We start from the raw sequence: 12,800 nt of genomic DNA on the forward strand, positions 1-12,800 counted from the left end.
TCTGGATAACTTGGGCCACTGCCTCACCACTTCCTCAGTAAAAAATTTCTTTTTAATATTTAATCTAAATCTCCCCCCTTTCAGCTTAAAATAAAAATCATAAAACTCAACACTTTTTATACCATTATAGAGAATTGCCCCCCCCCAAATTATAAAGAATATTCCCTGTAAATACCTGGCTGTTTCATTGGAATTTACCTTGGGAGATTTCCCAGCATGATACAAAACGAGCAATTTATAGTTACAAAAAGATACACGAGTCACAGGGGCGCAGGCAGCTGGTGGCAGAACCAGAGGTAGAATCTAAATCTCTTCATTTCTGTTGACATGTCTACTCATAAACTATGTGTCACCTTAACAGTTAACTAGAAAGAAGATCCAAATTATTTTCCAAACCTGTTAGCTAAAACCTGAACACTATTCACCTGTTAGCTAAAACCTGAACACTATTCAAACCTGAACGCTATTCAGCACGTAACCTAAAGCTGGAAATGCTTTATTTATAATTTCAATAGCAGATGTTACAGGCGATCCCTGGCATTTGGTTAAGAAAGGCAACCTTGCAACAGGCAGCTGGCAAAGGGGTTATTAACACCATGACTAAGGCAATATCCACTATAAATTATTTAGATACAGTACTTACTATAGTGCTTCTCGTTTTGCTGTCAAAGAAGGAATCTCTGTCAGACAAATCAAACCTGTTAAAAGATCAGAAGGAAGCCCATTAGGTTAAAAAAAAGCCAGTAATTTCCTGCTGTTGTTGACCCCTTTGATATCTTCATATCTCCTGGGGGTGTCTCATGGCTAACATTAAAGAATAGCTTGTAGAAACCTCATTAAAAAGAAAGTCCATTCCAACTCCTGTGTTTTAAAGAGGCCACTTATACATTTCACTATTTTTAGGTATTTCTAGGTTTTTCTGCACAAAAGATATTGTTGACGCTCACCGACGCCGAATTCCCAGCCGCTGCTGGCTTTTAAGTTCTAATAATCTTTACGTTGTGTCTGTACCTTAAGCCCTGTGAGGCCACTCTTGCCTCTCCCTTATTCTGCAAAGATACAGGTGATCTCACTGAAAAAGCCACCCCTGCAAACAGTGTAAGGCACATCCACGCCTAAGCTGAGGAGCATCTTATGGGGTTACTCTAAGCCACCAGGCTCCTTCACTGTAGCAACATCCTACATGCATTTCCTGCAAATCCAAGAGCATTTCAAATGTCACATACGTTGACGTGCCCAACACACACAGACAACTCCATCAGTGTTCTGCATCTCTTGATTAAAACCAAAAACCCTTGTTATGTACAATGAAGAATCCTGCCCTAGGACTGTTATTTGTTCCAGCTGGCACATACATAAACACAACCTTCAAAGCCTCTCCTCTGGGATGCTGGCCAAGGAAGAGCAGCAGCAAAGCAATCCAGCGCAGTTGAAACTTTGGCTGTGCCCCACCTTACGATTTTTTCCTACACCCACATTTACAGCTATTCTTACTGATCTGAAATCGATAACAAAGCTACCATGAACTTCATGGCATTTCCAAAATCAAACCCCTGTTTGGCAGTACATGTGTGAGCTGCCCACACCAGCAGAATGAAATTATTCTGAAATTTATCAAGCCACATCTCTGGATACAAATTTTACTGAGCATTTTATTTTACATGGAAAAAAGACTATTGTAAACTACATCATAAATCTTGTTTGGCAGTCTAACAGTTGATGTGCTTCATTTTATAGGTATATGTCTTATATACCACAACAGCAGCACAGAGATTTCACAGAGAGGCCCTACAAAGCTTTATTCCTCAGCAGTGAGCCAAAAAGAAAAAGTAAATTTACTGCAAAATGGAAATATTCTTCACAGTAATCACATGTAAAGTATTGGCATTCATCCTCCTGTTCAGCTTTCACTGCCTTAGCTGCCAGGAAGGCTGGAACCTGTTGACATGGACATTTACAGAAAGCTTTCACTTACAGGTGCTGTTTCTCTCTGGAGAAAGGGTAGGAGAGCCGCTTCACCGTCTGAGGTTTGTGTTCTGCTACTTTTGGCTGGATGGGCTCTGTTATTTTTTGAATTACGGAGTTAATCTTTTTCAGAAGACCATGGGTCTGATTGATCTGATACATCTGAGTGGGCAAAGAGAGAAACAGTGAACTGTCTTGCTTTTTAGTTATCCATAAAGGAGAGTGAACTGTAAGGAATAAACCACCAATTAAATCATTACATCAGCATAAGTTATCAAGCAGAATTGCTTACCTACTTGAAAACATGCAGAAACACATAGAGGGATGGGAAAGCAAAAGCAAGGCAAGTAGAGGAAGCCTATTGCTTTTCCTCTGAGCCAAAGCATAGCCCATGTTTGGTTGCAAATAACCAGGCTGGGCCATTCAGCAAAGAAATACTCACTGCTGGTTCCCAAGACACCCATTCCTCTGGTATTTTAATGTTAGCAGGTCAGAACAAAAGAAGATCACAGGCTTCCCTCTCTAAGCCACAAAAAAATACCTACAGATCCAGGGCAGTGCTTCCACCACAAGAAGATGCTTGGCTGGAAATAAGGCTTTAGGGGTCTGAGGGTGTTTTTAGGAACATTGGTTCTCCCAGGCAATGTCTGCAGGCTCAGGTGGCCTCTCTCACACCCCACCCCACCCCCCAAAATGCCCACCTTAACTTTTCTTTTGTGGCAAAGCAGCTTTAACTCCAGGTTCACAATAGAATTCTTTCTTATCTAATTGTGCTTCTGATTAAAATTGGTGGTAAGTGAGGCAATAATGGGGATTAATACGAAATCCAAACCAAAATTATGGTTTTAGCATTGTAATAAATGACATTGGACTCTGAGACTGTCTCTTGCTCCATTACAGACTTCCTTCTGCAGTCTGGGACATGCACTTAGTATGTGTTTAAATATTAATCCATCTCTAAGCTATGCTCACTGAACAGGTAGCTATCTATCACAGATGGTTTAGAACTGATGAAAATACACTGTCATTTCTGTAAGGATCTTTAAAATATTCTTAAAGGTAATTTATTTTATGGTAGAGTATTCCCAACTCCTGCATATATGACTAATGATGTACATGAAGAGTCACTAAACCCAGCAAGACTATTGCACCCAAATCGTTACTCTTACAATCATTTTTAGCAATCTAGCATTTCAGGCGAGAAAAATTTCATCATCAATTGCAACCTCTTCTTTTAAAACACCCTGAGCAGACGAGGCATTGTATGAGATCACTCGCATCGTGTACAGATAGCAGAAGTAGCTGGGATTCTTGATTTCCATCCCTCCTTCCAGGTGTTCTTTCTCTCAGCAAGTTTGTGACTCTTATTCTCTGTACAGATTTTAAAAACACTTGTAGGAAGAAAAGCCTACATTTATAAGGTACTTAGAGATGAGCATATGTTTCAACTGCACCTTCCAGAGGAAATGCAGAAAATCAGGACTCACCTTTTTTGTGGGCATCTTGAGCTTAAGAAATTCTGCCTCTCGACACAATACATTCCACGGTGCATGTATTTTTACAAATCCAACCCCATGGATTTTAGTCTTAAAAAAAAAAAAAAAAAAAGAAAAGGTTACTGATGGAGGAAATTAAGCACTTTTCCCCTTGTGTTTCACACATATTAAGGAACAGTCCATTACTGCCAACACGCTAAATCGCATTGGAGACAGCTAGTTTCTAACAACAGGACAATCACCGAACGCCTCTCTGTGCTGAGCTGCTAGAAAATGTGACTCAAAAATGCTATTGTCTTCCAGAACAATCACCACAAGGTTAAACAGATAAAAATTGTTTGGGAAATAAAAGCTAATGACTATGGACACAAATACAGACTAAGCCAGTTAAATTTGAAGTGCAGGCATCCAGCCAAACAGTATAATTTTGTGAGTGTGTGGTAATTAATGGAGCTGAGAGTCCCTGCTGCTTTTCAAGAACTGTTCAGTATCTCAAAGGACCAGAACTGCAGTAAAGAAAGAAGCAGCCTCAAATACAGATGTGAATTTCTACATTAAAACATGGTGCATTTTAATTAGGAAACTGGCTAGGAAGAATTCAACAAAACAAAAGGAAAAAGATGTGTTAAGGATAATACTAACTGATATATATTAATAAGTACGCTTGCGCCCCACGAGTTCCTTTATCTCTGTTCCACATAGCTGAACATGGGGGTTTGCTTCTGGCACTCCCATATACACCTATATTTACTCCCATGGGAGTAATCATATCAAAGCCATTGGACAAAAGATTTCAAACTAGCAGGAATTCAGCAAATAGAATAGAAGAACTTTAATGAATCTTTCTAATCTTGCTGCAGTATCAACTCAGGCGGTCATTACGATAATTAGCTTTCGAGCAGCTATATGCTATGCTAAAAAGCACTGGCGTTTTAGAAATGGCTTACTCAGAGGACATAAATAACTGGCAGCCCTCCCATAAGGCAGGGCTTCCAAACCACCTTTGAATTTACTTCACCGAAGAGAATTTAAGTGACTTAGTAAACATCATCTGTTCAAGAAACCTTTGCTCATTTTGCAACTAGCAAAGCCTCCAACGCAACTTTGTGGGATGTTTTTCAAGCTGCAGGTTTTTCTCCCTACACCGATGTGCTGGATACGGAAGCTGATGTAAATCTCCATGGCTTGCTCTCATCTCTATGCATTCCTGATCTGGTTTGGTATCTTGTACTGAAAGGATGGGGTTCTCTCATTTACACTGTCCTGGTGTGAACCCTGAACCCTTCTGTACCACCTGAAATAATGCACATGTCATCGGTGGGAACCTCCCATCTTGAAATGCATTTAAATACCTATGACTTGGCCCAGGCAATCTTCCAGTTCACTACAACTTGCCAGTTTAATGGAAAACAAGTCTTATTTTCAGGTAGGCGACAGAGAAGAGAAAGGTTTTTTGCGTTATAACATGCAAAATACACTTTTATATATATAGATATAAATATAATTATCTACATGCCTGTGATTTGTGAATAATACGTGGCAGATTTATTTTTCAGCACACTGATCACGGGTCTAGATGCTCAATCTCAACTTTTAGATCCCATAAATAAAACCAGCACAAATGTGTACCCACTCTCACAGGAGTTTCAGGCATATCAGTTGGATCAGTTAATTGTAATAGCTTTCTTTGAAATTAATATGGCTGTGCCTATTTCTACTAATCATACACTGGCAGTACTTCACACACATCATTTTTCATATAGTCTAATGGTCTTTTAATAGAATACACTGTTTTCAGGGTACAGGTGAAAGGCGTTACAAGCTGTACTGTTCATATCTAAGAATGGAAAGAGCAAACTGTAGTACAGACCCACGCGCTCGAGCTAGAGCATGTACCAGAACCTCCTGAACAAATCGAATTCTCTTCAAGTCTTTACTGAGGTATAAAAATGTCACTGTCTGTATCAAGTATTTTTCATCAGAACTGGAATTACCAGTGGATCCAAACCACAGCATACTGGGATTAGTGTTTAGAGCAATTAAGGCCGCACTTGCAGGCAGAGCAATGCATCAACAAGCTCTGTCGCAACAGTGGATGTGCCATGAGTCCTGGCCAAGAAAATGAAGAAATTTCACCTCATTGGGACATTAACAGAACTGGGGCCCATTCCTGTGAAGTGAATTAAATTGGTGGGCGAGGAATGCACTGCCAGAACTGAAATCAAATTCTGGAGGAGTTGACCTTGTGTAACCTTGATTAGAGCCATGTTCACAAGAATTGCTCAGCATCTCCCAGGATTCGACCATCAGTTACCCTCCTCATCTTATCTGTTTGAAATGGCTCCTTACATCCTCATCACGTTCCAGTTCCAGACCAGCCTCCACGAGATTCCCTTCGTATTCCTCCCTGCGAAATCTCTTGTCATCTTCGTGGTAATCCACATGAGGTTCACTTTCCCCCATTTCCAGCTGCACTCCCTTCCCGGGAAGCGGCTGATCCTGCTTGGTGCTTCGGGCACTTGAATCATTGTGATGGACTCTCCTGGTGAGCGTCTTCCCTGATGAGGACTTCTTGTAATGATAAACTAGGATGTAGTCTACTTTTCTTTTCCCATCTCTGAAGTAGAGTCCATATTTGCAGTCAGCATCTGGATTTTTTGATAGGGAATTTAATAACTGGAAGCAGGGAATGGGGGTGTGGAGAGAAGGAGAGAAGAGAAAAATAATGAGTACACAAGCCAATACTGACACCAGACAACCGTATCCTTGTGTCGAGGACTCCTTGCCTGGAGCACATGATGACCTATCTTCAAACAGCAAGCACACAGGAGGAGCCCCTCCGTGCTACATAAAACAATTTTGCAAGTTAACACTTGCAATTTTACTGACAGACAGCTGGGATTTTATTGGCCAGAAATAAATAGATAAAATAACAGGGATTCAATCTAATTACCAGCACACTAGTGCATAAGTCAGCTACTTGGTGGATTTGGTTTTCTCCTTTGGGGGTTAATCACCACTAAGATCATCTGTCCTTTTCCACTCAAGGCATCTGCGTTTCAATTTTGACAGACAGATTAATACCATGTGCAAACATTTCTCACTTCTCTTATCTATCACTGCAAGTTTATATCATCTGAGAAAGAGATCATCTTAGATACAGACTGAAGGGAGCCAGCTGGTCATGAAGAGCAGCCAAACACGCAGATGGACTGTAGCCAGGGAAGTGGACTCGTTGCGTACCGAGTTCATCGCTTCTTTTCCCCACTTATAAACCCTGTGTTGCTTTGCAATTTCACTGCAGCAAAGGTTTTATTTTCATCTTGAATTAACACTGTGTAAGTGTTGAAAGATGCAAGGAATGCAAGACTTAAAACACAATGTCATTTCCAAGAATTTATCTGAAAACTGCATGGGGCAATGGTAGAAACAAAAAAAATTATAACAATTATTCATTTCTCCTTTCCAGAGCACTTCTGCATAATTCACAATTGTACTCTTGGACATGCAAAGGCTATTAAAAAAATTCACTAATAACTTGCAATTACAGAAGTAGTTTTTCAGGGATCATGGGAATTTTCTGGCTTTTAATGAAGAATGTTAAGCCTCCTCATAGGGAAAAGGACTTGTGCTCCAATGATATCAATTGGTCATCAGCTGCAAATTGTATTAGTCAATACCAGTTTGGGATGTGTACAGCTTCTACTTCTTTCATACAGAAACCCATGAATGTAAGTTAATTGCAAAGAGTTGTTTCTAAGGCAGTCCAATTTTTAAACCCCAGATGAAAAGAGCAAACTCTGAGTTTACTGTATCACAACCAGTAAAGCCAAAACTTCACTAAAATCCACATGACATTACAAAAATTTGCGTAATCCTTTGAGCATTGCTTTGGGAAGGGCAAGTCCCAGCTACTGTAACTACAAATCAATGTCTTTGAGGGACAGTCTTGTCTTCCCATCCTGTCTTGGAGCGATTTTTTTTACTGGGACAACAAATTCAAGCTGCAAATCCCATCTTCCTGGGTTTGGAAGGAGAGGGAAGCGCACTGAAGAAGCTAATTAGACAAGTGTAATCAGATGAGTGCATAGACGAGGTTGGATGGGGCTTTGGGCAGCCTGATCTAGTGGGACGTCCCTGCCCAGGGCAGGGAGATTGGAACTGGATGATCTTCAAGGTCCCTTCCAACCCTAATTGTTCTATGATTCTATAGCAATAACACACAGCAAGGAGGACTGGCAGAAGAAGCCTGACACACCAGGCAGTACATGGAGCCGCCGCTGGCTGAGGTGGGGATGTCTGGAAATTCATTGCTTTCCAAAGCCTGACTTGACCACTTCTGCCAGCTTGGCTGTAGGACCCCATCTCCTCACTCCCTTGCAGCTTTGCTCCATGCTTTTATTATCTATTTCTATCTCCTTTTCCACCAGGATCTCATTTCTCTTTTCTGTTTAATCTAAAAGCTTTGCTCCAAATACATAAATAAATCATAAAATAATGAGACGATTGCTGCCACCATGGAGTTCACTCCTCGTCCTACTCCTTCCTTCCCTTGCTCTGTATCAGTTTTATTTAGCCATAACAATAACACATTCTTCAGGGCACAGGCTGCTTGTGTTTATGCCCCGTCTAGAGATTCCTGTTTCATTCTTAAGCATAACTACAATATGGAGGACTATTAAAAACTATTACTTTCTGGTTGCTTCATGATTAACAACACGCACCTCTAAATTCAGAACAACTTTAAAGCAAGCTGACTGTCTGCTTGCAGCAGGCACCTCAGTTATGGAAATTTCTACAGAAAGAAAGTATTAAGAAATAGCAACAAATTGGATTTTAAAGATACAGTGCCTCTTCAAAGTAAATAGTTGTTGTAAACAAGATACAAGAATGCTATTATTTCTTTTCAGACAACTAATTATATTTAACTTTTAAAGATATGATGATGTCCTTAATTAAACATACATTTCTGAAAAACTGGGCTGAGCCAATAGGTGTTCAGGTAAGTGCAGGGAGATAAAGCAGGTAAAAGGCTCAGACCCCAACCACTTCCTACCCTCGTTGGGTTGACTTTAAGAGGAACAGCAATTAGCTGGCCTGTTCTAGAGACTAATAAATAAAGGACACCCGCAGGACTGAAGTGAGGGTGCCAGATGCTTCCAACTGCTTGGGGAGCTCAGAAGAGACCAGTACACCCTGGCCACTGCTCCTCTTCTCCCGGAGTGTGATTTGGGTGAAGTCTGAGAAAAGTGCCACTGAAAATCCCTAGTTCCTCTGTTTGTTTGAGTCACTGCCACTGGGAAGGGGACAGGACATGCTGTAGAAATTGAATGACAGCTTCTTCCCACGTCTTTGAACTTTCCTGACAAAAAGCTGATCCTTGATGGGACTCATTGATAACTTATAAGAACATGCTGCACTGTGGACACTAAAGTCTCAATACTTTTATTACAATATGAGAATAGCTATATACTACTGCAAAAGGGATGCAGCCAAAAGACTCCAAGAGGCCTGTTGGTCCTGTTTTGAAGAAATAAATGCTTAGGATCTTTCAAGGATGTGGTATTAATGCTGAAAGGTACTCATAGGCCACATCCTTTCTCTCAGTGGTGCTACCCTGAAAGAGAGAGTTGTGTTGACTTAGACCATGTAAGGCTCGTGTCTCGTTTGCAACCAAAGGGACACAAAAGACATTTCAGTTTTACCACAGCAGGAGGGATGCTTACACTCTGACAGAACTATTCCACACTCCCTCCTAATTAAGCACAAGCACAATGAATCAAGTATTGCTTTTTCTGGTACATCTTTCCCAGTGAACTTTGTTATATAGCCCACTCCACCTCAACTTCTTCATCTGAATATACTCCTTTTTATGTCTCTATGATGTAACAAACTCCTAATACTGTTGAGCATTCACATTACTAACTTTCTTTAAATTTGGTGTTAAAGAATTTCACCAAGGCACGATTAATGACACTAGAAACGTAATCTCTATTGCATGCTACAGAATATAAGTTTAACGTTAGCTATGTTAACAGCAGCTTTCACATGACATTTTAGACATTTTCTTCTGTTCTACTTTGTACAGGCAAAGAGACTGAAAGGTCGCCACAGTCTTATTGCCAGGTTGCTTACTCTAAGAACAGCCAACCCCTTTCTAGGCTACAGGTTAAACAAGGATCCCTTGCTTCCCTTCTTCACATCAAAGAACAAACCCCACTAAATTAGCCTGTCCTGTGCGTGGTGGCAATCCTTTTCAGCACTTCTGAAAGAGAGGGAAAGGATTTCAGAGCATCATGGGAATGGAAAGAATGAGACATTAGCTAAGGGATAAAATGTCGTATGCCAGTTATGACACATCTGGCAAGTCCTTTACTCACTGTACTCTCATGCTGGTCATATCCTATATCCTCAATAGCTCGGATGTTGATAATGTGGATCCCCTTCTCCTCAGCAGGTAGACAGGAGTATTTCTTGTTCACCCTCATTCCTGTCTCCTCTGGAGCCTCGTTGAGATCTTCTGGCAGAAAATCCACCCCATGAAACTCACTATCTGCGTCTGAAAAGTAAAGGAATGATTTCATCAAGACACTTTAATCCCAACACTTGCTCCTCCCAGAGCCACCCAAGCTGACATGTATCCTGTTCCTGCCGCCTTCTGCCAATAAGCCCTTGTGCTGGGCTCCCACCCTCCTCTGTGACTCCCTTCTCAGCTTTCCCACAGCCCTCTTCAGCTCTACCTAGGTCTCCTCCTCCTCCAGAGGAGTGGTCAGTTAATTTCTTTTCTGCACTGCTTTCTCAGGATGAATAGTCTCAAAGAATGATTATCTTTCTTGGTAAGGGAAGGAAAAAATGAGAATAAAGAGAAAAACAGTCTGAGAATTAGCTGGTGACAATAAGCGTGTGGTGTTTTCCCCTTTTCAGTAGGCATTTGTTCATGATTTAAAACCAGGTAGAGGGTTTCCCCATAAGTACCTATGTACTGCATCTGATTTACTGAACCACTCTTAAATAAGTAGTCTTGAAAACCTGAAGGTTCCTCCCCTTCAGCCTGCCAGATATCCAAGCTATTTCCACTTATTAAAGTATATAGATGGGCTAAAGGATTCCAGGTAAAAACTTCACTACAAACTCAACAACCAGATAACTGATAAAATGCAAACTAGTGTTTGTATATGTGTATTTATGCAAGCAATAGAACGCAAAGTTTTCCAAGATTTGATTCGTTTTCACATTGAAGTGAAACAATGCAGCATTATGCCCTTCTTTAAACCACACAAGAACAAGATTTACTTGTCTAAAGAGTGAAGATAAAGCAAGAATTTCTTAACTTAGCCTTGAATGGATAAATTCATTCTTTCCCCCTAAAAAAACAAACAACAAAAACATGCAGAAAAGCATGGTCTGATAGCAGCTATACTACAACATGCAGAGGAGCATACTCTAAAACCAGCTATATCTCAACAGTCTGTTGTTGCAACTAGTTCAACCCTCAGTCTCTGGAGCAGACAGCAGCAGAAATTGTACAGAATTAGCCCATTAGGAAAAATATTTCCCTCCCATCTAAAGCTGTCACTATGCTTATGATGAGGTGAGGACAGATATTGCATTTTAATTAGCTATGTCTTAGTGCAATAGCAGGTTATTCCTCTTCAACAAACTACCTGTTCAGATTCTGCTGAGCTTCCAGGATGATGTAGAAGGAAGGGACAGGGAAAATCTCTTTCCCCAACAAGTTTGCAGATGATGAACTAAGGAGCTTGGTCAGTAAGCTAGAGGGTAAGGGGTCTTGACAGGCTGGAAACAATGGGCAGAGAGCAGCCTCATGAAACTCAAACAAACATGAAGTCTTGCACTTGAACAGACTAGTCTCAAGCACGAACACAAACAGGACACAGATCAGATAGAAAGTAGCTCTGCAGAAAAGGACCCGAGGGTCCTGGTGGACAGGTTCAAAGTGAGTGATAATCTTGAGTGGTGAAGGCCAGCTACATACTAGACTCCATTAGTAAAAAAACAAAGACAGCGGGTCTAGGGAAGCAGTTTTCTCCTGTTTGATACTTGCAGACCACAGCTAGAGCGCTGTGCCCTGTTTTGGCTCCCCAGCACAAGAAGAACACGGACAAACTTGAGCAAGTCTAGTGGAGGACCATCAAGATGGTCAGGAAGCTTGAGTGTACAAGGAGAGGCTGAGATCCATGCTTATGCAGCCCAAAGAAGAGAAGGCAAATGATGAGGTCCCATTCCTGCCTTCAGCTAACTACTGAGCAGGTACAGATATGACAGAGCCAGATTCTTCTCACAGGTGCACAGCAAAAGGATGGGAGGCTACAGACACAAGTTGCAACAAAAGAAATTATGACCAGACATATGTACAAAAAAATCTTAGTTCTTTAACAACGAGGATGATCACATGAATGGGAAAGGGCCCAGTAAGGCTATAAATCCCTGCCCATCCCAGGAGCTGGTCAAGAGCTTTACTACACATAGCCCTGTGCAACTTGATCCAACTTTTAATGTTGGAAGGATGAACGTGCTGCATGAACCTGTGATCAAGATTCTTCCTGGTGACACGCAGGAGTTAGCGTGGACAACTTGCAGCAGCAGAGGAGGAATGCGTGGTACATTTCTTGAGGTCACCAGAGTAAGATAAACATTAGTATGAAAGTCGTGTTTCTCTGAAATCAGTAGACTTGCTTCTCTGATGCTCACAAACACCATGAGTTTGTGGATCTTCATTTCAGTTCCTGTACCTGGGTAATTTGCTGCCCCAAGTGAATCTCCAAAAGCTGCCTGCATGCAGCTATGAACTGCAGCGCTCATTAACACCATCACTTTTGCATAAAATCTGGGCAGCAATTACCCTTATATATTTTATGTACACTTCTCTGCAGAGCTGTGCTGCTATTCTTTTTGAGAATTTTAAAGAAAAGCTATCTCAGAAAAGATGCCACTCGCGATCTTGGGGCAGCATCCTCAAACTCAGTAAATCACTTGAATAACAATTTCTTTAAGAACCTTCTTATGGGGTAATATAGAGATGCAGCCAAAAAATCAGCTGTCTCATGGGAGTGACTAGCATGTTTGTAACAATTCCTTACACACTTATGCTCTCTTTTTCCTAACATGCACACACACACTCCTTGAACACATGAGAATTGATACAAATGCGATGAGCTGCAGAATCCTACTTACTCAAGCTTTTATGCTATAGCTGTAAAATACTCATATAATAATACAACAACTGTTGGAACTTCATAAGCATAACAACCTGTGTTTTTATTTGGAAGAATGCCTGAAACAACCTTCTAGAAACAATAGCTTAAGTAAAAGTCCTCT

General features: G+C 41.0%; 1 protein-coding gene across 8 annotated transcripts in view; it reads right to left on the bottom strand.

The window, feature by feature from the left end:
* ANO1 (anoctamin 1) overlaps positions 1 to 12,800 on the bottom strand; it is an 83,413-nt gene that overhangs the window by 36,866 nt on the left and 33,747 nt on the right. For all 8 annotated transcript variants that reach the window (XM_069857404.1, XM_069857403.1, XM_069857400.1 and 5 more), the window contains exons 2-6: positions 9,842 to 10,020; positions 5,811 to 6,137; positions 3,453 to 3,551; positions 1,976 to 2,127; positions 644 to 698 (exon numbers count right to left, since the gene is read on the bottom strand). In XM_069857404.1, the coding sequence (XP_069713505.1) occupies positions 644 to 698; positions 1,976 to 2,127; positions 3,453 to 3,551; positions 5,811 to 6,137; positions 9,842 to 10,020 (812 nt within the window). The remainder of the gene's footprint in view (positions 1 to 643; positions 699 to 1,975; positions 2,128 to 3,452; positions 3,552 to 5,810; positions 6,138 to 9,841; positions 10,021 to 12,800) is intronic.

Source organism: Phaenicophaeus curvirostris, chromosome 5 (assembly GCF_032191515.1).
Source record: "Phaenicophaeus curvirostris isolate KB17595 chromosome 5, BPBGC_Pcur_1.0, whole genome shotgun sequence".
Classification (NCBI taxonomy): Eukaryota; Metazoa; Chordata; class Aves; order Cuculiformes; family Cuculidae; genus Phaenicophaeus; species Phaenicophaeus curvirostris.